This window comes from Coptis chinensis, chromosome 2 (assembly GCF_015680905.1).
Source record: "Coptis chinensis isolate HL-2020 chromosome 2, ASM1568090v1, whole genome shotgun sequence".
NCBI classification, from domain to species: Eukaryota; Viridiplantae; Streptophyta; class Magnoliopsida; order Ranunculales; family Ranunculaceae; genus Coptis; species Coptis chinensis.
Window position 1 is genome coordinate 62382004 of NC_141457.1, and position 26124 is coordinate 62408127.

The window sequence follows — 26124 nt, forward strand, 5'->3', positions numbered from 1 at the left end:
CTAGAACACTGAAGCGTGTGCTTATGCTGACCTTGTCTTCATATGATCCCACTAAGACAGGTAAAATGATGTCACCTATTGGGTCAGATTGTGACCCATTGAAGCCATAAAGGGGGGCTATGGGATCGACCATGACTGATTTGGGCAAGTTCATCTCCTTCAGAGTGCGATAGAACAAGATATCGCACGAACTGCCTGGATCGATCAAGATGCGTTTGACAGTCCAATCGTTGATTTTGATGTGGACTACCAAGGCATCATTATGTGGGAGGCACACCTTGTTGAGGTCAGCTTCAGTGAAGGTGATGTCTCCTGAGCTGTGGCCATTTGGGATGGGGGCCGCTTGTGAGGAAAACTAGTAGACTTTTTGGAGGGCACCTACTCGTCTCTTTTTCTCTCTGGAGGATGTGACCGAATCGTCTTGGAAGGTGATCATGTTAATGGTTCTATTGGTGTCTCTGTCAGAGGAGTGCTGGCGACGTTTGTGACACGATCGCTCCTTTGAACGTCCTCTTACATGAGAATGAGCTCGGCTGCTTGGGAGTGGTGGAGTTCGGCTTCACTCTCTGCAAGCCATGAGTTTGTGACGCAGGTCGCCAACGGGTATATCGGTGTAAATGCCCTGCCTCGATGAGGTCTTAAAGGTAGTACTTGAGCCCTCGGCATTCGTTGGTCTCATGGCACTTTGCTTTATGGAAAATGCAGTACGGCTTCCCTGGTGTGTCCTCTGGCCGTTTTACCTCAGGTCGGTAATATGCTGTGTTTTTTATTTTCTCCAGTATGTAACTTGGAGATCTTGTAAGCACAATGAACTCTCTTTTGGCTTGATTTCGTTCTTTGGTCATCGCCTCGGTCGCTTGTTGGAGGATCGGGCATTATCCGAGATCGCGACCTACCTGCCTCGCGCCTTTAACCTTTCTTTTTTAATGCCTTCAGCAAGCTTAATGTACTTCTCCACACGTGCGTACAGTTTGGCCAATGTTTCAGGGTGCTCTTTCATGAGCGACCTAGAGAGATCAGTGTTTTTCCTGATCGCATTTGAGAAGGCTACTATGGCGAACAACTCTTTAAAACCACTCTCCATGGACAGTAGCTTTGTCTTGAAACGTCCCAGGAAGGTGTGAATTGGTTCATCACTCTTCTGAGACAATTGGAAGAGTGAATTAAGGTCAGCTGTTTTACGTCTGTTATGGATGTACTGGCTAGCGAACTAGTCAGTGAGCTTTTCAAAGCTGTCGATTGAGTTTGGTCCTAGCGAGTAGAACTAGTTGAGAGCTCCGTCTTTTAAGCTTGCTGGGAACAAGCGACATTGCAAGTGGTCGAACTCATGTGCATTGTAGAGTGTAAGGCTCGGAATGTAGCGAGCTACATGCTGACCAGGGCACGTGCTGTCGTCGTATATTGAGAACCGAGGCTGAATGAAATCTTGAGGGGAAGCTTTATTGAGAACTTCGAGCTTGAATGGTGATGCCCGGTACGTCTTCAACATCTTATGGACGACTTGAGTGGCGCCCTTCCTCCCGGTGTTATGGTCGATTCGCTGGGAGAGGCTGTTAATCTGCTGGTTGACCTCATTGATCCCGTCCTCAGTGGTAACCCTGTTTGGGTTCTAGGATTCGACCTGGGTTTTGAGAGCGGCGTTCTCCTATCAGAATAGGGTGATGCTTTCGTTCATGGCTTCCATCTGGGTAGCCATAGCCTTCAGTTGATCTTAGAGGCTATCCATGCTTCGTGGGCTTGAAAATTAGCAGTTCTAGGAAGATGGTTGGAAGAAATGTAAATTTTAAGTAGATGAATTTTCAAGAAATTCGGTCCACAGATGGCGCCAATGTAAAGGATGCTTTTGGTAATCCTTACAAATACAAGTTTAGTGAAGGGATTGGGATGATTAGATATGGTTGACCGAGTTCGTATGGATGAACTGTCTACGTATCAAGTTCTCTCTGCTGGGGGGGGGGAGACTTGAAACAGGTCAGACGTAGTTCCTCATCCTCTTTATATAGGCAAGGGGTTTGCACCTCCGGCTCTCTCTCATCCGGTCAGATCCAGGTCTCCAGGCCATGATGACGAGTTAAGAACATTTATGGTGAAGCGTGCCTGAAGCTCCGGTCTTGATGATGGTATTTAAGACTTACGTTATTGTCCGTTGGTGCGAGCGAGAATCTGGGAGATCACTGTTGGGGTGAGGTCGTTCATGTGTAGCGAGTCACTATGAAGTGAGCTCGTGTGACGAAGACTTTAGGTCGGTTGACTACTGATTAGTCAGATCGATTGCCATAGTTGAGTCGCTATGAAGTGAGCTGAGAGGACGAGGATCGAGGGTCAATCTGCCTTCATGTCTGTGCTGGACACGTGCTTGATATTCATTGGATGTGAATATTACTCCCTCACAAGAACCTAAGGGTTTGGGATGTTAGATCTATCTCTAAGCCCATAAATGAAAGTTCAATATGCTTAGGGGGAGGAGTGTGGAGAATCAAGCACCACCCTTCAATTCCAGGCCTAATATTGGCAGCCTGTATGCACAATGGATTTGCAGTTATGAGCGCTAAAAATGATAATGTTCTATTGATGGAGACTTATGGTAAGCACAACTCTTTGGCGTATGGAGCAGATTGGCAAAGAGGTGAAAGAGAAAGGTTTGTAGTGGCTACTTGCTCATTTTATGACCGGCTTCTTAGAGTATGGATGCCAGAGACTGGTCGTGACATCAGTCTTGAAGGTTGATACAAGCCTTAGTAACCCGTGTTATGTATTGCCTGATGCCTCTGATAAAATACTTGGTGAGGTTTATGGTTCTAGTATTCTGAACTTGGATTTGCCACTTTCATGGAAGCTTTGTTTTGCTAGGTATGTCACTTTTGCGCCACTTATACTGCTACTTCTGTTTTATATGAATGCATTCCAAGAAAAAAATAGATGAATAAATAACACAGCCCTTTTACTCGTTTAGAATTAAATGGTCGATCACAGCCTCGGCTACATAGAATCCGAGTTAATACTTCCAGGACAAAGCATTGGTGGGAAAAATATGATTTTCTATTTTGGAGCCCATAATAAGACATCTCATTAGACACGCTAGCTAGAGTGTTTCCACATACAATGTCACCTATAGTGTGAATTTGTATTTGAGGCCATAAATCGTGCCAACTGTTTATAATGATTCTTTTTTATTCTTTTTATTTTGATAGGAGAAGGTCACCTGAGCTAATTTGTAAGTTTCATAAGTGGTTGAAGTAACTGTTTCCCGGTTCGATGAGCTCTTACATCCTCTCATGTGGTTGTTTGGGGAATAGATGGTTTTCAGAAAATTGTAAAAGAAATTGGTTACTTTGTTGAATCTTTTCTTGTACTATCGTAGAAGTTTATATAAGGTGTGAGGCAGTAAAAGGTATGACCATGAATTCTTCATGTAGTTGAGCTAAATTCAGTTCAAAGTGCCCAACTTTTACTTTGTTTCCCCCCCACTGCTGATCAATTAAATTTATTAAACCCATATTACATTCTCATCAAAGTTAAAGTTCGTAAATGGAATCTCTTACAATTTATTCAACGAGTGTAAATTTTTTTGATAGACTCCCTAATGGAAGAGAAAAGAGAAAACTTCTGTGTCCATAATAAAGCTGAGGAGATGGATCAATTGTGTAGTAGGGAGACATAGGAGGCCTAGGTTTATTGTTTCTGTTTACGGGTCCAAACTTAATATTCAATCTTGAGAAGCAATTGGTTGATAATTTTTTTTTTTGTGGTGTCAAAAGGTTCCCATTGTGTATCAGTGTCTAGTCACTGTAGATGGGTTTGATGTTTTATTCCTTGGAGTTTAGCAGTGCTTACTAACTAAGAGGTTGGGTTCAGGTTTCTCTGTAAGGAGCTATGTTGAGTTCCTAATATATATATTTTTTTGCTAAAAGGTAATTGATTAAAAAATAAATTGAAAAGTTTCAGGAAAAAAGAATATAAAGAGTAAAAGTTGTCTACTGTGAGTAACATCATATGTGTACCCACCTATTACATCCCAAAATTAAGTAGTGAAACGAAAGTAGGTAGTAAAATGGTTCTCCAAGTTTCTCATGAATAGAGGCCTTGTGTCCCGCCATTTACTTTCACCCCTTTGTAATGTTGCGCCATGTCTCAAGCAACTGTCCGCTCCTAAATTAGTTTCTCGCCATGTTGCTGTTACATTTATCCATGTGGCTTTCTCCTTCAGCTGCTTCCATTTTCCTCTAACTTTCCAATGCACTGTGTCCTCTTGAAAGGCTTTAACCACCGAGGAAGAGTTTGATTCAACCCATATATATTTCCAGTCAAGATCCAATGCTCTCTGAATTCCTCCTATAATAGCAAAAGTTTCTTCCATATAGTTAGTTGTTATGCCTAAACCCCCTGCTGCTGCCCCCAAAAAATTCCCTTTAATTTGTAGTCCCTTAGAACTATTCCCCAACCTGCCATTCCTGGATTGCCCCTTGAGCTTCCATCTGCATTAACTTTTATGATCCCAGGGGTTGGGGGAAGCCAATAACATTCAATAATTTGAGGGGCTTTTCTGTGTTTATGTGGAAGATTGAAGGTGTGCAGAGCTTTCATGTCGGTCATGCAATTGTTCATAGTACCTGATGAATTGTGATAAGCTCTGATGATGGCTCTCCTGGTGAGAAAGCAAATAGTAGAAAAACTGGATTTCTTTTGATCATAGAGCACCTTGTTCTGATTTTTCCACAAACTAACCAGGCTTGTCAGCGAACAAGCTTTCCACATATCAAGGATCAATGAGCTATGGTGCTTGCTTTGTTACATAATATCATTGAAGGATTCGATAGATGGTCGAATGCTGAAAATTTGTCGGGCATGATTCCAAACTCTCTTTGCCAGAGGACATTGATACAGAATGTGGTTGAGGGTTTCTTCTTCCTGCTTGCAGATACAACATCGAGAGGCAAGGTGCGTCTTCCTCTTTTGTAACTGATCATTTGTTCTCGAAGCCCCCCTTATTAATTTCCATGCGATGCCTTGCATTTTGGGGAGTATCTTAGTGCTCTAGATGAACCTGCAACCTATATGTTTCGCTGCTTTTGTCCTGATGTTCTCTTGTGCTGCTGCGACTGAGAATATCCCTTTGCCATCAGATAACCATATTCTTTCATCCACCTTAATTGGAGTCATTAGGTTGTTGGAGAGAGAGATGATTAATACCGATTGCCTGTAGCACTTGTGTAATGTTGCTTGAAAATTCCCAGTGCCTACCTTGAATGAATTCATGGAGTCGGCCTTGAAACTTCCTGATAATTTTACTTTCTACTGGAAAGAAATTGCAAATAGGTTTCTGGTGTAGCCAATTCTCTTGCCAAATATTTATTGAAGAGCCATTACCCACTACCCATCCATGAAGTTCGGTCATTTCCTTTAGGGCCCATCTGATGCCCCCCCAAACTGTCGAGGTCTTGTAATCAGTCCATGTGCCTGACCGATTTGTGTATTTTCCTCTCATAAAGTTCAACCAGTCATTCTCTTCAGTGAGAAGTCCCCAAGCTTGTTTCATGAGCATTGAGAGATTGATATCTTTCAGTCTCCGTATGCCTAATCCACCTTCCTCTAAAGGTTTGCATGTTTTTTTCCCAGGACACCATAAAAGATTTTCTTTCCGTAGGATTACCACTCCAAATGAAATTCCTGATGATGCTCTCACATTCTTTGATCACTGATTGTGGCCATTTGTAGATTGCCATATTGTGGACTGGAATACTATTTAGAACATGTCTCGCCAAAACAACTCTTCCTTGAAATGATAGCATTTTCCCCACCCACCCTGCAACTCTTTTTCTAATCTTGTCCACTAATGGTGCAAATGCCGCTTTTGTCACTCTACCCATGATCAATGGCACTCCAAGATATTTCTCTAGTAAGCTCCCTTCTTTGACTCCCATTATCTCCTGGATCAAAATCTTCTTTCTATTTTGCATTGGGCTTAGAAAAATCTTGCATTTCTCCTTATTTATGAGCTGGCCAGAGGTGTTTTGATACCTGTTAAGAAGCTTGACAAATTGCTTGACACTTCTCATGTTAGCATTACATAAAAGAAAGATATCATCTGCAAACATTAAGTGTGAGGGACTACAATACTTGGAATTTACCACCATATGTTGAATCTTTTTATCCATAACCAATCTACTGATGCTTCTACTTAGGCAATCTTCCACAATAGCAAAGAGCAATGGAGAGAGAGGGTCTCCCTGTTTTAGACCTCTTCCTGCAAAAAAATTGCCTTGATGACCTCCATTTAGCATGATAGACATTGTGTTGCTTTGGAAGAGTGCTTGTATCCACATGATCCATCTTTCATTGAATCCCACATGTCTGCAAACTGCCCACAGAAAATCCCAGTCCATCTTGTCAAAGGCTTGTGAGATGTCCAGTTTAATTCCAATGCTTCCACCATGTCTGAGAGTCTGCAATTCATTCACCAGCTCCAATGCTAGACCAATGGCTTGTTGAGAATTTCTGTTAGGGATGAAGCCATATTGTTCCTTGATGATGATTCTTTCTGCTATTGGACACAACCTTGTGGCAAGAATCTTTGTGATGACCTTGAATATGAAGTTAGAGAGGCATATAGGCCGAAATTTGCCTAAATGGTTGGGATTTTTTTCCTTTGGGATCAGAACAATGAAGTTGGTATTAATACCAAAGGGCAATCTAGATTTTATGAAGAAGTAGCAGATGGCTCTTATTAGATCATGCCCTACTATATCCCAACAGTAATGGAAGAAATAACTGGAGAAGCCATCTGGGCCAGGAGAGCTGTCTGGGTTCAAATGAAAGACTGTCGCTTTCACTTCCTCTGGTGTTGGAATGGAGGTGAGTAAGTCATTATCCTCAATTTGCAGGTCCTGAGGCATATTATGAATGAGTTCCCAGTCCATGATATGATCCACCTTCCTGAATTTGTCAGAGTAGTGTTTGACAATATGTCTTCCAATCTCCTCCTAGGAGTGAAGAGTGATGCCCTCCTCATTCTTCATTTCTGTAATCAAGGACTTGATTTTGTTTCTGTTGGCCATAACATGAAAGAATTTTGTATTTCTGTCATTGTTGTTATCCCATTTTGTTCTTGATTTCTGTTTCCAAAACACTTGTTCCTGCTATAACATAAACTCCACTTGATTTTCTTGATCCACCATGTTCATCGTGAAATCCTCTGTCACATTCCCATTTTCAAATTGCTCATGCATCTGCTTTAACTTCTTGGTTTCTTCCTCTACTTTGAATATGATATTACCAAAAGTGTCTTTATTCCACTTCTTCAGAATTCCCTTCAGCCTCTTAGGTTTCTGTGTGAGGATGTAGATTGAGTGTCCCATAATTGGCGCCTGCCAGCTGTCCATCACAACTTCTCTGAAATTCGGATGGCAGCACCACATATTGAAGAACTTGAAAGGCATGTTATTGGGTCGAGGGATACTGATACTGCCACCCATTAGAGGGGAGTGGTCAGAGCAAATTCTGCTAGCAACCTTATATTTCCACCTCGGGAATGTGGATCCCTAGTTCGCATTACATAACATCCTATCTAGCTTGCCCAGAATTTTGAATTCTCCAACTTGCTTATTCCACCAAGTAAGTTGAAATCCACTATTAGGAACTTCCATTAGTTGATTGTTGCTCATGAAGTCTTTGAAGTCAGTCATGGAAGCTATCGTGGGATTGTTCCTTCCTCTCTTTTCCGAGACACTTAAGTATGCATTGAAGTCCCCGATAATCAACCATGGTAGATTTAATGAATTGATGGTGGATAGTTCTAACCAGAGATGTCTTCTTTGAACATATAGACAATGAGCGTGCACTATGGTAATGAGAGCACTGTCAACCATCACTGTAATATGTTGATTCGAAAAATGGATCATGGTGGGAGTTAGAACTGAATCTTTCCAAATGAGCCAAAGATTAGGAACTCTGTTTGGATCTGAGCTGGGATTGGAGTAAAGAGCACTACTCATTCCCAATGATTGAAGAAAATTAATGGGAAGATTATTGGGATTAATCATTGGTTCTACAATACCCACAATGTCTGGTTCCCATTTATTGATAATCTTGGACAGACAGTTCTGAGACTTGTCATTTGCTATACCTCTAATATTCCAATATATGCACCTCATTGAGAATATTGGATATTTATTCAGTTTGATGATGAAAGTCACCTTATTCTTCCTTACCCCCAGTCCGAGATCTTGATCTGAACCTAGTGGCTGGCAAAGTGTGTGGCTGGAGTTGCCATTGTGATTTGTATCTGTCTTTGCTAATTTGAAGTTGATCTTCAACTTCCTCTTCAATCATATCACTCCAGTTCGATGATTGCGGAAAGTTTGGATCTGGTGGTTTAGACTCTAGTCCCCTAACTTGTTGCTTTTGAGCCAGAAGGTGCAGAACATTCTCTGCTTCAGTGTCTGCTATGGTGATTCCCACTGGAGTTGTACGAATCCGAGAGATAGGACTGTCTCCATTGCGCGAGATGATCAGAGTCTCCTCTCTGGTATGAGGTGGTGATTCAACTGTTGCTAAGAGCTCCTTTTGAGTTATCACTTCCTCCTCTCGAATCTGCCCAGAGCCAAAGATTTCGATTCCAGATTCCATAATTGCTTGCTCCATGACTTATCCTGTGAAAGAGTTCTCATGCTCTATTTCAGTGTGCTGATCAGTTCCATTATGGAGGGTATAAGTAACTACTTGCTCATTAGGAATACCTCGAAGATCTTCATGGTCTGAGACATTTTGTTCCTAATCCTCTATAACGTGAACTTCCTCCACTTCGTCTAACCCTTCAAACTTGTTCTGGACATCAACCCCTCTATTTTTCTCCGAATCTTTTGGTCTCCAAACAGTCTCTCTCCTTGCTTGCTGCTCTCACTTGAGTTTCTTTTCCTCCCCTTTCTCCTGTAAATGTTTTCTCCACTAGGTTCCGGAGGGGAAGTGGCATCCACAACCACCTCTTTATCCTTGTTTACCTTATCCTTGTTATGTTGCATATCCCTTCTAAGCTTCCTGCACTCCATGACCAAATGGCCTACAATTTTGCAATGCGTGCACATTATTGGTAATTTCCCAACCTCCACTGTTTGCCAGAAGTTGAAATTCTTAGCCTTGACGTAGATTTGATTCAGAATTGGCTCCAACAGATCCACATCCACCAAAATGTTAGCATAGTATCCATAATCTCGATTGAGTGTGTTCTCGTCTATTTGCATTGGATAACCCACTACATGAGCAATTGACATAAGGGATTCAGGCTACTAGTATTCATGTCCAAGTCCCGGTAAACGAATCTAGACCAAGCCATGAGATTGTCTTTGACTGTCGGGGTTGAAATTTGGAGTCATTAGCTGATTCTCATAGGATTTTTATCAAAGTCCCAAGATCCTTTTGCCCAAACTCTATTCAGGTCATCTGCATTCGAGAATCTTAAAAATAGAAACCCCTTACCAATAGGTGTAATGAGCCACTCACCTGTTGGTTGCCATATTTGATTTGCTATAGTTCGAACTCAATCAAGTGAGACTTTTTGCAGATCTATGCGTCCTACCAAACAATGTTTGCAGTAAAGCAACCCTTTCTCATAAGCCTTTTTCGGTATGGTGATAGCGGAGTATTCCCCCATTTTTTCAGGAATAGGCAACTCTTGGAATTCCACTGGCGGCCTAATTTGTTGCTTTGTAGCATCCGCATAAGAAAATCTCTGCGTTTCATTTTGTGTTGATTCTTCAGCTCGAACCTCGTTTATGTTGGATTGAGATGGTTGTAGCTGTATCTCATTGGTCTTTTTTGATGGATTCTTAAACTCATAGAGATCCATGATTGGAACTTCCTCTCCGAAACTTTTACTGTAATCAGCAAAGGATTTTACCCGAAATAGGAAGTAATCATGAGCTCTGAGAAAAGAAGACTAATTCCTTAAGCTTTCCATAACACCCACTGTAACGCAGTGGGGGATTTTACCCAAAAGGAAGGAATTTAAGAAAGATGCCAAATTCTCTAAGATTTTCGGAACACACACTGTTAGTCAGTGAGGGATTTTACCCAAAACAGAGGGAAAAAGAGAATTGAGAAGAAAGATCTAATTCCTTAATCTTTCCCGAACACACACTGTTAACCAGTGAGGGATTTTACCTGAATAGGAAGAAAAATTAGAATTAGGAAGATAAGAGAGTTTCTCCTTACTAGTTTTAACTAAAAGCGGCAAAAAATTTGAGCACAGGATCATAAGAGTAACTTAAGTTATCTCACGCTTACTCGCCCAACACTTAGTCCCCATTGATAACCGGTTGAATCAATTGATTGTATTCCCATATTTATGTTTGCATTGATAACTTAAGTTCCTAATATTTCTGTCTGCAAATATGAAATAATTTAAGAATAATATGAAATGTAAAGATCATCAACAGGATTTCATTTCCTATAGTTGATGAAATCATTTTTGCCCTTTCTCAAATTTGAAAGAAAAGCATCTAACTATGGATTTTTCTCTTTGAAGATTTTAAAGGAGAAAGAAAGGGCAAGGAACTCTGTCGAGTTCTCCAATATGCTGTATGAAAGTTTGGAATGATTCGGCAATAGAAACTTTGAAGATTAATTGAGCTTCATTCCCTGAGTAGAGAAAATCATTTGGTGTAGTTGTTTATCATGCCAATTTGTAAACGTTACTCTAAGACATTTTGAACCAACAGGGGAATTCAAGGACTTGGTAGGTGTTTTCAAAAACTTTGCCTTTTGAAATGGAAACAAAGTCTTAACTAGATTTATCCCCTCCGCTAGGATTTTGGTTCACTACAAGAAATGAGGCTTTTAGCAACACTTAAAAGCGTAGCTAAAAATAGCAAAATCGTGGCAAAATCTTTTTTGCCACGCTTTTAGAAGCGTTGAGATGGCGTTGCAGGTAATGGCGAAGCAAAAGAGAATAGGCAACGCTAAAAGCATTGCTAATATTTTGACTTATTACCACTCGAAGAAGCATCGCTAAAAGTTCTAAAAGTGTAGCAAGTAATATTTTGAGTTCTCTTTTCTAAAATATATAATTACTTATGAAAAAGGCATTAGCTACAACAAAAGTGTAGCAAAAAGAGAGCAATTGCCACACTTCAATTTTCGTTGCTGATAGTATCACATTTAGCTACACTTGCAGGCATAGCAGTAAGTTGGTTTAGGTTCATATTTAGTTTAGTTTTGGCAACACTTTTGGCTATAGCAAAAGATGGTAGAAGATTCAATTCAGTATCAAGCATTCAAGCTTTGGCAACGCTTTCAAACATGGCTAAAAGCGATCTGCTAGTTATTGCTTTTGTTATTGGCCACACTCTTAGCGCAACAAAAACTTTTATAATTTTGTACTGTTGTTTTAAATGTGACCTGCTTCAAAATTGGTAATAGCTAAACAACACAAGATAATAAACCATCAAAACATATCAAATCCAACAAAAAAGCTTATCCAAATTTGAGTACAAAAAAACTTGTCCAAAATACACCGTCATATCATACAAATAGATCAACTACATACAAAACGTACTGCTTGCACACATTTTGACCAACTTGTAGCATTTGCACTTCAAGAAAACCCAGAACATTTCCCCCACATCTTTAACACATTATAGCCCACTTGAATTCTGCAATTGAAAAAATGTAGTGAGATTCTTATAAGTAGATATGAAATAGAGAGTAGATGCACAATACACCTTTACACGGTAATCATGTAATAGGCATGCATGGACATATTATTATACATAAGAAATTTTTTATGACTTTTGAGAAAGTGTGGCAATAGTATGATAAATGAATGTGAAATATATAAGAACCTAGAACGAATAGACCAAGGTATATATGTATTGGTGTAGGTAACAAAGTTGGCCATGTTAATGGAAACTCCTTTGATCTCCCTGCCCATGCAAAGTTACAAGGCTATTGCACCTGCAAGTCAAAAACAGGGTGCCTACGACAATTGACGCTAGTGTAATCATAAAAAAAGACATTGACATAAACAATTTGTCAAAGGCAAATAAGACCAACAAACCAAAACAAAAAGGTTAGTAGCAGCGTCACATTGCCAGAGAACATGAAAGTGTCATAAAGTATGAAGTCAGTGAACTAGACCATCAAGGTATCATGATCACTTAGTTAAGTTAGGAGTTAGGTATCATAGAGCATGAAGGCCGGCAGTGAACTAGACCGCCAACAACCACCACCACCCGCACTCCCCAACACACACACACACACACACACACACACACACACAAAGTTATCATAGTTAAGTCACGACCTTGTGTTGAAATATGTCACCAAACACCAAGTCGAACTCAAGAACGGAGAGAAGAACAAAAGGGAGAAAACAGGTGTGGCCATGTAACATTCCTTATCACCAACTATACAAGCTTGGAAACCATTGTATACAAATGCATAAAATAATATGGCAAACTGGGGACATACAACCAACTGTTTAATTTTTTTTGTGTTCCTAGCATCCGATGGTGCCTTCAAAGGCAATGTTTGGTCACCTTTCGTAGGCCCCAAACCTCATCACTAGCTACTAATTATCTTCTTCGAACTAATTCCTATCAGCGCATACCCTTCCTTAATCAACAAAGGTCCAAGTGATATCATTCTAGGAGTCTGATGGCACACCTTAGTGTAACCAGGACACCTAAAGCCATAACGGCTCCAAGACTAGGAATTTAAGCTTTAGTATTCCATTTGTAATTTCAGAAAATATGGATGATAAAATATATAATAGGTAAATTCATACCACATGAACACCGGCACACTGCAACATAAGAAAATCCAGTTTTGCTTCAGAAGAACTTTTCCAGCTCTGCAACTCCTCAACCTTAAGATTAGTATCATGTAAACAAGCGGTGAGCTCTTCAGCACGTTGTAAACGACCGAGATAGAACTATCTTCAGCTACATGACCGAGACATATAACCATCCCACTACATGACTAGCCCATCCTTTTCCTATATTAAACAAAATCATAGGATCGAATTCAATCATTATATACCTCTTTTTGCAATTGTGTGGTTTGCACTACTCTTTCAATAGAGTCTATTTATCATTATAAAAAAAAAGTACCATCTACACAACCCTTGTATGACATTCTAACCTACAACTTGAACAAAAGAAATGTATTTGCCCAATCCTTATTCACCTGGTTTACAAATGAACTAAGAAACAGAATCCAAAGACAACCCAAAACTAAAACTCAAGTACAAACCTCATGTGTTGGACTTTTTCATGATACGTAGAGAGAACCGAACAGAGAGTTCTCGAGAAAGAACGTATGTTTTCTTTTCAAGCACAATCTCATGGGTTGTTTCACTTGCCATGCATTAGTCCACCATTGACCCATTATTAAAAGTAGAGGCCCAACTCAATCCGACCCAAACAAATCCCAAGATTTGGGGTTTTACAGAACACCCCAAGATCAACCAAAGCACCCACATACAGATCCAATATCCATCCTTATATAGCCCCATATTCCAACTTCTGCCAAGTCCAAGTATTTCCACACAAGGTAATTACATTGCCCCATCAATGTTTAATATGATTAGATATATACTACATTAGTGCAAGCTGTGCAAATTACCTTCATTACAACTTTGGCTTTCTAGTTTGATCCAATTCTGAACCTAGTTACTTCCATTACCATCAAATTTCTTTGGACACACAATGATATATAATGTAACATTAAGTAGTACTAGAATAATGTGAATTATAATATGAGAGGACAAGATCCCAGGCATGGCATATTTCTATTAGAATTACATGACCTAAATCGTATATACTATGAAACTGCACCACAAAAACAACTTGACCGAAAAACTAAGTAATTGCAAAAATATTTTGAATCTTGACGTGCTTCTAAATGGTCTGCCAAGCAAGTTCACGAATCTTGATCATAAAACTAACAACTTATTTAACCTACTCACAACATAACTAACACCTCCAAAAAGCTTACAAGATTTATCCTTCAATTGATAGACCTATAGAAAACACTAACATCTATGCTTCGTGAGTAGAAGAATATGTTACTAATTAGAATATGTACATTCGTGTCGCAGACTCACAGTGTCGGTGATAGTGCATCCAATCTTCATTGAACTATGTCACATTAATTAAAAGCAGTTATAGTGATAGTGCATCCAATTCCAATCTTCATAAATGTTGCATTACATCAAGCCTTTTTTAGCAAAGCATAAACAATAGCAAGTCGTAGAACAAAAATATATTTCCAAACCGAAAAAAACAAACACAGCCTAAAGTTTAATTAGTTCAAGAGAACACATACAATTGAATAGTTGTTTCCTTTAGCTGGTTCAACTACTAACATCTGCCGAACAATACCAAGTCTGTGTAAACAGCCTAAAAAACAATATAGTTAGATATTAGCATCTAAATAAAATGGATTGCTAGTGTCGAGTACCTTCCTAGTTTGATCCCAAAGATTTCTCAAAGCATTCTCAATTTATAAGGTGCCCTGAATAGCTCCTGCGTCCTACTTTAAGAAGACAAAATAGTGAGGTGGCAGTAAAAAGTCCAATAATACAAACAAACAACGGAATATGGCTACACCATCTAATTTGTACAAAGTATACAAAAGATGAGCTTTTAAAACAAAACAAATCAATTTGATGCTATTAAAACAAAACAAAAGCAGAGCTTTTGTAACAAAACAAATCATCAAACAAACCCACAGGCAAACCCCCACAAGAAAACTAATAATCCAACCCCAAATTAGCTTGTAATTGAATTTAAGAAAAAAGTTAAGGAAAAAAACTAACCATCCTTGTAACTTCTCGAGCCACAATCAAATCCCCAAATCTGGTAACAGAAGTCAACATCAATCCTATTCCTGAATCCAAACCCAACAATGTAAACAAAACAAAATTCATCTAACAAATCCCCACACAACAATGAGAGAAATGGGGAAATTTAGAGCAAAGAGAAAGGGAGATACTTCATTTACCAAGAGAGACGTACGCATGGGAGGATTTGGGTTTAGATTTTGGGTAAAGAGAGAGAGAGAGAGAAGGGAGCCGGTGTTAGACGCAGAACAAAGGGCTTTCTTTTCTTTTCTTTTCTGGGTTTGTTTGTTTTATTGTTTTTTTTCGTGAAATTTTGGGTGGTTGATTCTAATTTTTCATGAAAAATATGGGAGGGTCACTGAAAAATCAGCGCCAAGTATAATAGGGCGCGGTAGAAAATGGGTTCCAACTTATAGCAGACAATGGTGGCTCATAAAATGCATAATCACATTTTCCTCAAAGTATCAGCAACGCTTATTGCCATATAAAAAACAAGCCAGTATTTGCCACACTAGAAAGCGTGGGTGATGACTATATTAGCAACGCTTGAAAGCGTAGCAAGAAAAAATAAGTATTTGCTATGCTCAGAGGTGTAGCTGGTGAGATTTAATGGAATATAAAAACAATTTTTTTTTTAATATAAAATAACTTTAGCAACGCCAGTAAGTGTAGTCAAAACTAGCAAATAATTTGTACTTCTAGACAAGATTAGCAACGCTATGTAGCGTAGCAAAAGGTTAACATTTGCTACAAATATATAGGGCGTAGAAAAACGTATTGTAGCAAAAAGTCCCATTTATTGTAGTGTGGTTGTGTAACTAACTTCTGCAAATTTACAGGGTAAAGAAGCACATTATGACTATTCCAATTTTTTGAACTATAAGTTTAGCTTAAGATCTGCAGTTTAAGGGTTTTGAAAGAGGGAGAAGGCTAGTGACGTTCCAAATTGCAATAGTAGAGAGAACAAAACGTAGCTTTAGTTGAACTTTAAGAACAAGTATTTGTTATCCAAGAGTTCAGGTGATCGGGAAGATTACAAACCACCGAAATAAGAGAAGTTAAAAGATTAACTTCTGCTGGAAGCACAATGCAGTTAAGAGAAACAAGGTTTCTTATTGTTTGTAAGAAGTCTCTGACAGTCACTTATTTGTTTTTGGATTAGTTAGACTTACCCCCCCATTAATAGTTACAATTAGTGTTACCCCATTTTCAAAAATATTAGTGATACCCCCCCAATTGCAAGATCCAACGCTCTGAGATGATTTTTTTTTTTCATATGAAGAAATCTGACCGTTGCATCTTACAAATGGGGTAACACTAATTGGCAACTAGTAATGGGGTAAGTCTATCTAACCCTTTGTTTTTCTAACTGCATTAAGCGCCTATATTTCTGGGATTACAACTGCATCTCAGGAGGGTTGTAGGTTGATCTAGAGTTTCCTTCTTATCCCAATTAGTGCAAGTTGCACATCTTTAAGAGAAAACTGGAGGTTAGCTAAAAGTAGCATTTGTTGTCACAATATTGAAGTAGCTGTTGAGAGTAGCGCACCCTAGTCTGATGACTTACATTACCCGAAGGCTCATCAACCCTGTAGGGAAACCAACACTTGGTGGGATTCAAATTTGCAACCTCTCCCAAGAGGAGAGGGGTACACAAACAATTGAGCTAGAAGCTCTTGTGTAATTATTAGACAATAACACATGATAAATTGTTCGTATTAATTCGTGCAACATTTAACGCACGAACCATATGATTTTGACACGTACAAATACACAACCTATTTTTTAACCTTACTCTCTCTTTGATTGTTGTGTAGCTTGGAGCAAAGGTGTCTTTCCCACCTCTAGACTCTTGTGGAATCAAAAGCAAACATGGAATTAAAACTTTGGAGTTTGAATTGGATTGATGAGAAAAAGGATTTGGTTTTTTTCCTTGATTTTTGATTTTTCTACTTAAACTTTAAAACATGATTGAAGACTTAAACTTAAACTTTAAACAAGATTGAAGACTTAAATTAAAAAGCAAGAAAGATTGAAGAATGAAGAACTAAAAATTATTTTTATTCAAGAACATGAAGAACAAGAAAAATGGAGGTTAAGCCTCCATTTTCTAATCTTGATTTCCTACTCCTAACTAAAACTACTCTAACTAATTTATAAAACTAACAATTAATGAATTGCAAATTCCATTTTTCAAATGAGAGCACCACCCTCCATTTTTATAGTTGAAATGTGATGAAATGGCATGGGTGGTCTAGATTATTTCTCACCTACTAAAATCTAAAGTTACAATAATCTTACCTACTACAATCTAAAAGTTACGATCTAATTTTACATGCTATAATATCAAAGTCATTGTTCATACCTTTTTTGGGATGTGAACAATCACTGTTCATACCTTAAACATAATATATTAGTATAATAGAAACACCAGCCTATTGGAGTACAAACAATGAACAATCATTGTTTATACCTTAACATGAGTTATGAACAATCAAGTCACTGTTCATATAAACAATCATTATTCATATCTATTTGGGGTATGAACAATCACTGTTCATTAGTTCATACCTCAATATAATGTATAATCAGTAAGAACACATATTGGAGTATGAACAATCATTATTCATACATATTTGGGGTATAAACAATAATTGTTTATACCTCTCAACATGAACTATGAACAATCATTGTTCATACATCAACATAGTGTATGAAGTATGTTCACCTATCTGGGTCTGAACAATCATTGTTTATACAACAACATACCAAAACGACTGAAAGGATAAAATCAGAAAATATTTATTTCAAATCCAGGCTATTTGTCCTTACAGGTTATTTTCACTCGAGAATCAGTGAAGCGTGACAAGAGTGAAGCTAGAGAGGCGATTTTATGAGTGATTTCTCTCAAGGGCATAAGCATAATCAGGTAAATTTTTTTTTAGCTATATTCTATCCTTTCACACATATAGAATAAGGAAACGATGCTAAAAGTTTCCCCTTCAGGGGGGGGGGGGTTTCTTCCCGACTGCTTGGAAACTCTATCTCTGGAGATGGACCTGTCAGAATTTGAGTGTCCTCCACACCCTCGAGTGCGAGAAGCTAAAGTGAGAACTCTAACAGAAAAAAGGTCGGTTGTTTCTGCCCCAATCTGTGCTAAGACTCAACCACAACGTATGGTCTCCTTTGCTAACAAAGTGCGAGGTGTGCAACCTCAACACATTGATGTTGAGGACTTACCTGTACCAGAAATAAAAGGAAACATGCCATCAATTAAACTTCCCAAGAAAGTTGTGGAAAGGGGACGCCTTTACTGCAAGTATTGCTTAGTGGGGCGTTTAGATATGCAAAAAATCAAGCTGGATGAAATTCGCTCCATAGCAGCAACTAAATGGAGCCCTCAAGGAGACTGGAAAATTATTTCGTTGGGGAAAGGATTCTTCATGATTCGATTGACAAGTGAGTCTGACTGGAGGAAAATATGGGGAGGGGGTCCATGGAAGTTTGGGGAACAGACTCTTCGACTCTCAAAATGGACTCCGGATTTCGACCCTACTGTCCACACCAAAACGAATGCCCTTCTATGGATTAAATTTCCGAAACTGAGCCAGCAATATTGAGACTATGAGATTCTAATGTCTATGGCCAAAACTTTAGGCTACCTTATTGGAGTGGACAAGCACACTCTAAAGAGAGATTTTGGATTCTTCGCCAGTGTTATGGTTGATGTGGATATCTCCAAACCCATACCAAATCAAATTTGGGTGGAAAAGGAAGAGGGAATCTCCTTTGTGCAGGACATTGTAGTAATTAAAATGCCTAAGTATTGTGGACATTGCAAATCAGTGGGCCATCTGGTAGCCGAATGCAAGGTTCTCCATAAAATTGTTAGAAGAGAAGAAACCACAAAGGAACCTGCTTTTCCAGAGACATCCCCTGAAACAAGGAAGCAAAAAAAGAAGAAAAGAAACAAAACAAAAAACAACCAGTCCAATGGCACCAGTGGCACTAAAGATTCAAATGGAAACTACATCTCTACTCCACCAGAAGCATCCCCAACTGTAGCCATAGCTATGATTGATGTAGAGGTTGAAGCTATACAGACTAGAGTTGAACCAGAAGAAAAAAATGATGAGGATCAGGGCTTCCAAGAGGTTCAAGACACTTTCATTTATGGGGAGAATGCAAGAGATAAGGAACAAATAATAGCAGAAGATGAGAATGAGCTTGGATGTGTTGAGGCCCAGGAGAGGTATGTTAATACAGTTTCCTCCTCAGCATTAGTGGTTCTCAACCCTGCACATGAAAATGATGCTTTCTAGAATGGCACCTCTATGACCAGTCAACAAGATAGCGTAGCTGACCATGCTACTTCTCTACCATCCTCTCTAAATCGGTCTCAGATCTTGTTGAAGCAGACACTCTGTTGAAAGGCAACTGGGCTGATCAGGTAAAAAATGATGGATGGCAAGTCAGCTCAAAGAAGGGATACAAGCCCAAGTGGAAGGTCTAGGATTTGCCTATACCGAATACAAGGGCTAGGACTGTTTCCTTCTCAAAGCAATGAAAATATTATACTGGAATGTGAGGGGAGTTAAAAGACAAGAACCTTGGTGTCACATTGAGGAGCTAGTCTCAACTCATAACCCTGATTTTCTCTGTATAGCAGAACCTCTTATAAAGCCACCTAATATACTTCCCCCTATATTAAGTAGGTATGGCTTTTGTGCACATTTCTTGCATAATGACACCCCTTAAAGGGTCAGCAATTTCTTGGATATTTTGGAAGAATGAATGGGCCATTACTCTTGTCAGCCTATCTCATCAGCAGATTACAATAAGAGTAAATAAATTTCTCGTTTCTTTTGTGCATGCTAGCAGTTCTTATGGTATCCGTAGAGCACTATGGCATGATCTCTCTTAGTTTGGGTTAAATAAAGAAGCTTGGGCAGTTATTGGAGACTTCAATATTGTCACTTCAGTAGCAGAAAGAAAAGGTGGTTGCTCTCCCTGTATATCGGCTATGAATGACTTTAACAATTTCATCCACTCGAATGCTCTCCTCAACTCTACCTCATTGGGCTTTAAGTACTCATGGTGCAACAACAGATGGGGTAGAAAAAGATTGCTTCAGAAGCTGGACAGAATGTTGGCTAATCAAGGATGGCAGGAGGGGAATGCTGGATGGAGGAGTAAAATTCTTACTAGAAAGCTCTCAGATCACAACCCTATTGTGGGTTGGAACACTCGAATCCCAAAACCACATAACATCCCCTTTCGATTTAGAAAGGTTTGGATATCTCACAAATCTCTTAAGGATGTGGTTGAAGCAAGCTGGAATGAACCTCTTTATGATGTGCCTATTAGAAAAGTGGTAAAACAACTCAAAAGACTCAAGCAGAAGCTGAAATCCTGGAGCTTTGAGGACTTTGGCAACCATGCTCAGCACCTTAAGCAACTTGAAGAAGAAATGGTCCAGATTCTCAAGGACTAAGAAAATAACCCCTCTAACTCTAATTTACAACAAATGGAATTCTATAATGCTATGGAGATGGAAGAAGCTGTCAAGGTCTCCACTGCCATGGCCAAAGAGAAAGCCCGATTGTCTGATGCATTCGAGGGAGAACGTAATACTGCCTACTTTCATGCCACTATCCAAATGCGTCTTGCAAAAGCGTAGATTACAGAAATAAAAAAAATAAGGAAGGCACTTTACTAAAGCACCAAGATCGCATCAAAGAGTACATTGTTGAAGCCTACCAAGAAAAGTATAAGTTCCAAGGCGTGGAAATGGATGAAGCTCTCATGAACCTGATTTCGAATTTGGTAACAGAGGCAGATAACGCCACTCTTTCAGCCATTCCTACTAGAGAAGAGGTGAGAGCAACAATTTTTTCCATGGATGCAAACAGTGCCTCGGGCCCAGATAGATTTCAAGGCATTTTTTTCATACCTTCTGGAGTATCATTGGACAGGATGTAAGTTATGGAGTTATATCATTTTTTTGCGATAATGTTCTCCCAAAAGGTATGAATTCTAGCTTTCTTGTCCTAGTGCCTAAACTAACAAATGCTATTAATGTAAATCAGTTTAGGCCAATATGCTTGAGAAACTTTTTGTTCAAGATTATCACTAAGATTATTTCCCTGAGAATTAACTCTATAGTGAGCAAAATCATTAGCGGAGAACAAATGGCTTTCATACAAGGCAGAACAGGCACAGTGGGTATTGCTATAGCTTCGAAAATGATCAACGAACTGGACAAGAAGACCAGATGAGGAAATGTAGGCATGAAGCTAGATATTACTCAAGCATTTGATTCTCTCAGCTGGGAGTTCTTAATTGAGGTACTCAAAAGGTTCAGGTTTTGTGAACAATGGTGCTCTTGGATCTATACTCTTCTCAAAAGTGCTAACATCTCAGTTATGATTAATGGTGGACCTTGTGGATTTTTTTAGGCTAGTAGAGGCCTTAGACAGGGTGATCCTCCATCACCCATTCTTTTCGATCTAGCGGAAGATGTGCTAAGCAGGGGTGTTAACTGGCTATTTAACTATGGCAAGATTAAGCACGTGACTGCAACTGGAAAGTGCCCTAGTCCCACTCACATTTTATTTGCGGACGATGTATTCATCTTTGCGATTGGAGATATCCGTGGACTGAGACAGCTCAAAAATCTTCTCACCTCCTATGAAAAGTTAGCAGGCCAATATTTCAACGCATCCAAAAGCAAGTTGTTCTTAGATGCCATGAATAGAGGCAAGAAAGCAAGAGTAGCTGAACTCTTCAAAGTCACTGAAGGATCCCTTCCTGAGAAATACTTGGGTGCCTCGATCTTTAAAGGCAGGGTAACTAGAGCCAACATTCAGGGATTGGTGGACAAAGTTAAAAGAACAGCGAGCGACTGGGCGGGCATAATGCTTTCTTTTCAAGGAAGGGTAGTCATTACTCAGTCAATCCTTAACAGTCTACCAGTGTACAACATGTCAGTGTACAAATGGCCCTCAAAGTGTATCAAGGATTGTGAAGCTGCCATTAGAAATTTTGTTTGGTCGGGCAATCCTACGGTAAGAAAAGGCGTCACCCTTAAATGGGAAAAGGTGTGTAAACCTTTGGTGGAAGGGGGGTTAGGCCTCAGAAAATTCAAGGAGCTCAATCTAGCTCTACTCATGAAGCTTGCCTGGGCTTTTATCACAGGATCCACTGAATGGAGTCACTTTATACAAGTAAAATTCATAATGGCGTCAGGAGATTGGCTAACCTACTACAAAAAATCTTCTATTTGGCCGGGTATAAGATGGGCTATTAAGGAGATGATGCCTCACTTGGGCTGGTCTGTGGGCCAAGGGAAGAACATCAGATTGTGGAAAGATAACTGGGCTGGTATTGATCCATCCAAGGCATCAACTGGAATCTTTTAAAATCCAAGGTCTCAGATGTTATTACTGAGGGCACATGGAATTTTCCAGTCCAAGTTCAACAAGTCTTCGCTAGAGCTGGCATAGACCTTAGCACTTTGCTACCGCCTTCTGGGGATGAAGCGGACTCTAGAATCTGGAAACCCACAATAGATGGAAGATTCACAGTTAAATCGGCCTATGACACTGTCAGACACAGAGGTTAAGCAGTGAATTGGCATAAATGGGTTTGGAACAAATACTTGCACCCTAGAACGACAAGCATCACCTGGAAACTCATCCATAAAGCAATACCCACAGATGATAGGATCAAAAAGAAAGGCATACACCTGGCATCAAGATGTAGACTCTGCAAAAAAGAGGGGGAGTCAGTAAAGCACATGCTTTGGGGCTGCGAAGCCACTTTAGAACTATGGGAATGGCTATCTTCTCTTCACAAGGTGCAACCACTCATCAATTTTCAAAGTATCATCTCTGCTCCTAAACTTCTTAGCCCTATCAGAAGAAAGCTATGGAATTCTGCCGCTGCTCACCTCATGTCTCAGATATGGAAGACGAGAAATCGAATATACTTTGAGGACAAGAGCTGGAACAGTGCATTTATCAAAAAAGAAGTGATTAGAGGAAGTAAAAACTTGGGTAAAGTAGCCATAGGGTACATGTACAACACTGTTGATGACCTGGCTATCTTACACTCTCTCAACTTAAAAGGAAGAGCTAGACCAAACCGTATTCAGGAAGTCATGTGGTTTCCCCCAGAGTCGGGAATAGTTAAAGCTAATACCGATGGTTCCTCCAATGGTAATCTAGGGATCGGTGGTGCTGGCATCATCTTCAGGGACCACTTGAACCAAGTTATGGGAGTTATAGCCCATGGGCTTGGAATCACCACAAATTTTGTTGTGGAATGCTTTGCCATTGTAATAGCAGCATAATCAATAGTATCAAAGGGATGGTTACATCTATGGATCGAAAGCGACTCAATAGCTGCTGTCATGGCTCTTAGTAGGGACAATTATCCTTGGATACTTAAAGCAAGATGGCTTAGAGCAACCCGATATCTTCTTTTTTGGAGATTGTCCCACACATACCGAGAAGCCAATTTTGGTGCAGACTTAGCAGCGAAGAAGGGAGCAACTATGAACCAAGGAGAGAGGCTATGTAGTTCTACTAGACCAAGCTATATCACAAGATTAGAAACTCCGAACATGCCTTACTTCCATTTTAATTACACCTAGATTTGTCAAGTTGTAAGCTCTCCTCTTGCGATGTAACATTCTTTATTATTTTAATACAATATCCCTACTTGTGTGCAAAAATAAATGTTATTTTACCTGAAAATTGTCCTTGAGAGTGATTGCAAAACAATGCTGGTTCTAAAAGTGATTTTCACCTGAAAATAGGCCTTGGGACCAATTTTTAGTTTTAGGATTGAGAGTATTAGGCCCACTGATCTAAGCGTTGTCAAGACTCAAGTGTCCTTTCACCCATTGTGGCACTACCCAATTACACATATATACTATCAGTCAATAAAAACTATCCCCTTCATTTCAATCAGCCAAGCCCTATCTTGCCTAGGGTTTTTCAATCGCTTGACATTTTTCTCCGAAGTTTCCATCTTGCATATGTTACTAGAGAAAGAGGCAATCTAAGTACGAGTAAATGTACAAGGTGAAAGGGTTTGCTATGTATTTTTTCAAGGAATAAACACCTTCGATCCTTTCCAGAAGCTGAGTGTGCACCACACAGTACTAAGGAAATATGACAATTATTTGATGTTTCAACTTTCAACGCAACCCAAACTATGCAAATCAAAATATTGCTCATCCAACCAAGGCGGCAGGTGGCTATACATCTTCCCATCCCCCACACGGCCACACATAATGCTGGATGCCTGGATGTCCAGGTATATATCTAACTAATTCTCCCCCTTTTTTTTTGGGTGGGGTGTGGTGGGGTGGGTTTGATCTCAGAGCGGGTATAGTATTGGATGGGGAAAGAAACCAGAAACATAGATGTGTCCTGTAAAGGTTCTAATTGGGCGAACCTTACGTATATAGGAAATTTGGAGAGAATGATGTTGCAACTGGGTTCGAAGGATCGAACTTCTTACGTATCCAATTCGTTGACGACCTGGAATCAAGTTGAACGTAGTTTATTGTTTAGATTCTGTGATCGAATGATCGATGGCGAACAGAGAAGATGGAGAGTGGAGAAGATGCATAAGATCCTCTCTCCCTGTTTAGAGAGTGGAGAGGAAATATATAAAATTCCCTCCCCCCTTTGGTGCTCCATGAATTGAATGAGATCTACTTTTGGTGCTCTATTCATTGATGATATTTAATATTACATTGATAGCTATTATTGCTCTATGCATATATTCATGTTCATTTTGTAACCATTTGGTAACTCATGACTCTTGAGATGACCAATTGTAATGATCAAATAAGTTAGTCTCAAGATATGATCAATGGCAATGACATGTGTCGCGAATATATTGATGACAATATATGTCCCCCACACAGCCCTCTCTCGTTAGGTCGTGCTTTCTTAAGAATGATCTATCGAGAGAAATAATTTGACACGTGTCCCAGTAGAACAGTGAGTATGCTGGAGCTCGTGTGAGCGTAGGTATAGGACCCTTTAGCGCTTATGTAAGCATTCTACTCCAGTGAGCGTAGGTCAATGGACCTTTTAGCGCTTATGTAAACGTTCTGCTCCAGTAGGTCAAGGGACCTTTTAGCGCTTATGGAAGCATTCTGCTCAAGTAAGCATAGGTCAAAGGACCTTTTAGCACTTATGGAAGCGTTCTGCTCGAGTGAGCGTAGGTTAGGGGACCATTTAGCGCTTATGTAAGCATTCTGCTCGAGTGAGCGTAGGTCGAGGGACCCTTAGTGCTTAAGTAAGCATTCTGCTCGAGTGAGCGTAGGTCAAAGGATTATTTAGCGCTTATGTAAGCGTTCTACTCGAGTGAGCATAGGTCAAGGGACTAGGGAGCGTTCTGCACTAAGTCGGTTCTAGAAGTATAGGTCCCCAACTAGTGTGAAGTGGTGACTCTATGTAGCATTTGAGCTTGAGTGAGAGTTATACCCAAGTAGGCGTCATGACCCGAGTGAGTCTGCCTGCTCTAGTGAGCACTCCTAATTTGGAGAGCGCAATTGATAGCTAGCCTTGAATTGGCGTGACTATAGCTAGCCCTAGCTTATTTTTGAAGTTTAATTTACCCGTAAAAATGCGAGCTGGCACAAAAGAGTTAATATGAACTAACGATAGTAATTCTGGAGATGCATAGAGCATTAATTGGGCTCAAATAATAACTACATTGAACATGATTAGATGACAATAACTAGCCCCATCTCGTAGATGGTTTTGGCTAGCCCCCAATTTAGACCTTGATCAACCTGCAGTAGGTTGAGCTGAAGTAACAGTGTCCGTTCAAGCTCCAGTGAACTGATGATCTGCTATAAATTCGCCTACTATCAAAAAGGAATTAGTAGAATAGTTCTAGCATCTGAGGCATTGTGCTCAAATCATAGCTGTATTGACTATGCCCGGAAGCATGGTTGTCACAACTGTTGTAGCCCCCAGCTTGGATTGTGACTGGAGTAACCGGTATACGCACTTGATGGCAACAATTTTCGGTCAATCTAGTTTAATTGTAATAAATTACGCAAGTCGATCATTTGCAACTGTGAAAACGACCTGCAATGGGTAGAGAATGGAACGACCTGCGAAAGATTCAGCTACACCATAAAGTAACAATAGATGTCAAGTATTGTGAGCTCGCAATGTGTAAGGATTAAAATGATTAATGCCTTTCTTGATTGAGTGTAAACTTAGTGGCCACATGAATTAAGTTGGTAAAGCGGT

At 39.7% G+C, this 26124-nt stretch overlaps 1 protein-coding gene, 1 long non-coding RNA gene and 1 pseudogene across 3 annotated transcripts; 2 read left to right on the forward strand and 1 right to left on the reverse strand.

Annotated features, from left to right (window-relative positions):
* LOC147517035 (uncharacterized) overlaps positions 1-3394 on the forward strand; it is a 50266-nt pseudogene extending 46872 nt beyond the window's left edge.
* Positions 3395-11528: 8134 nt separating this feature from the next.
* On the reverse strand, positions 11529-15160 carry LOC147517037 (uncharacterized). Of its 2 annotated transcripts, XR_015213786.1 has the most exons (4): positions 14813-14935; positions 14320-14526; positions 12779-12988; positions 11529-11645 (listed from the first exon to the last, which is right to left on the reverse strand). It is a non-coding gene; the product is annotated as an uncharacterized LOC147517037 (long non-coding RNA). The 2 variants fall into 2 exon arrangements; XR_015213787.1 differs by lacking the exons at positions 11529-11645; positions 12779-12988 and adding an exon at positions 14989-15160 and having other exon boundaries at positions 13396-14526; positions 14813-14883.
* Positions 15161-22634: 7474 nt separating this feature from the next.
* LOC147517038 (uncharacterized) lies at positions 22635-23189 on the forward strand. Its single transcript, XM_086593452.1, has one exon. It carries the CDS (start codon positions 22635-22637, stop codon positions 23187-23189), a length of 555 nt encoding a protein of 184 aa, XP_086449578.1.
* Positions 23190-26124: the final 2935 nt, after the last annotated feature.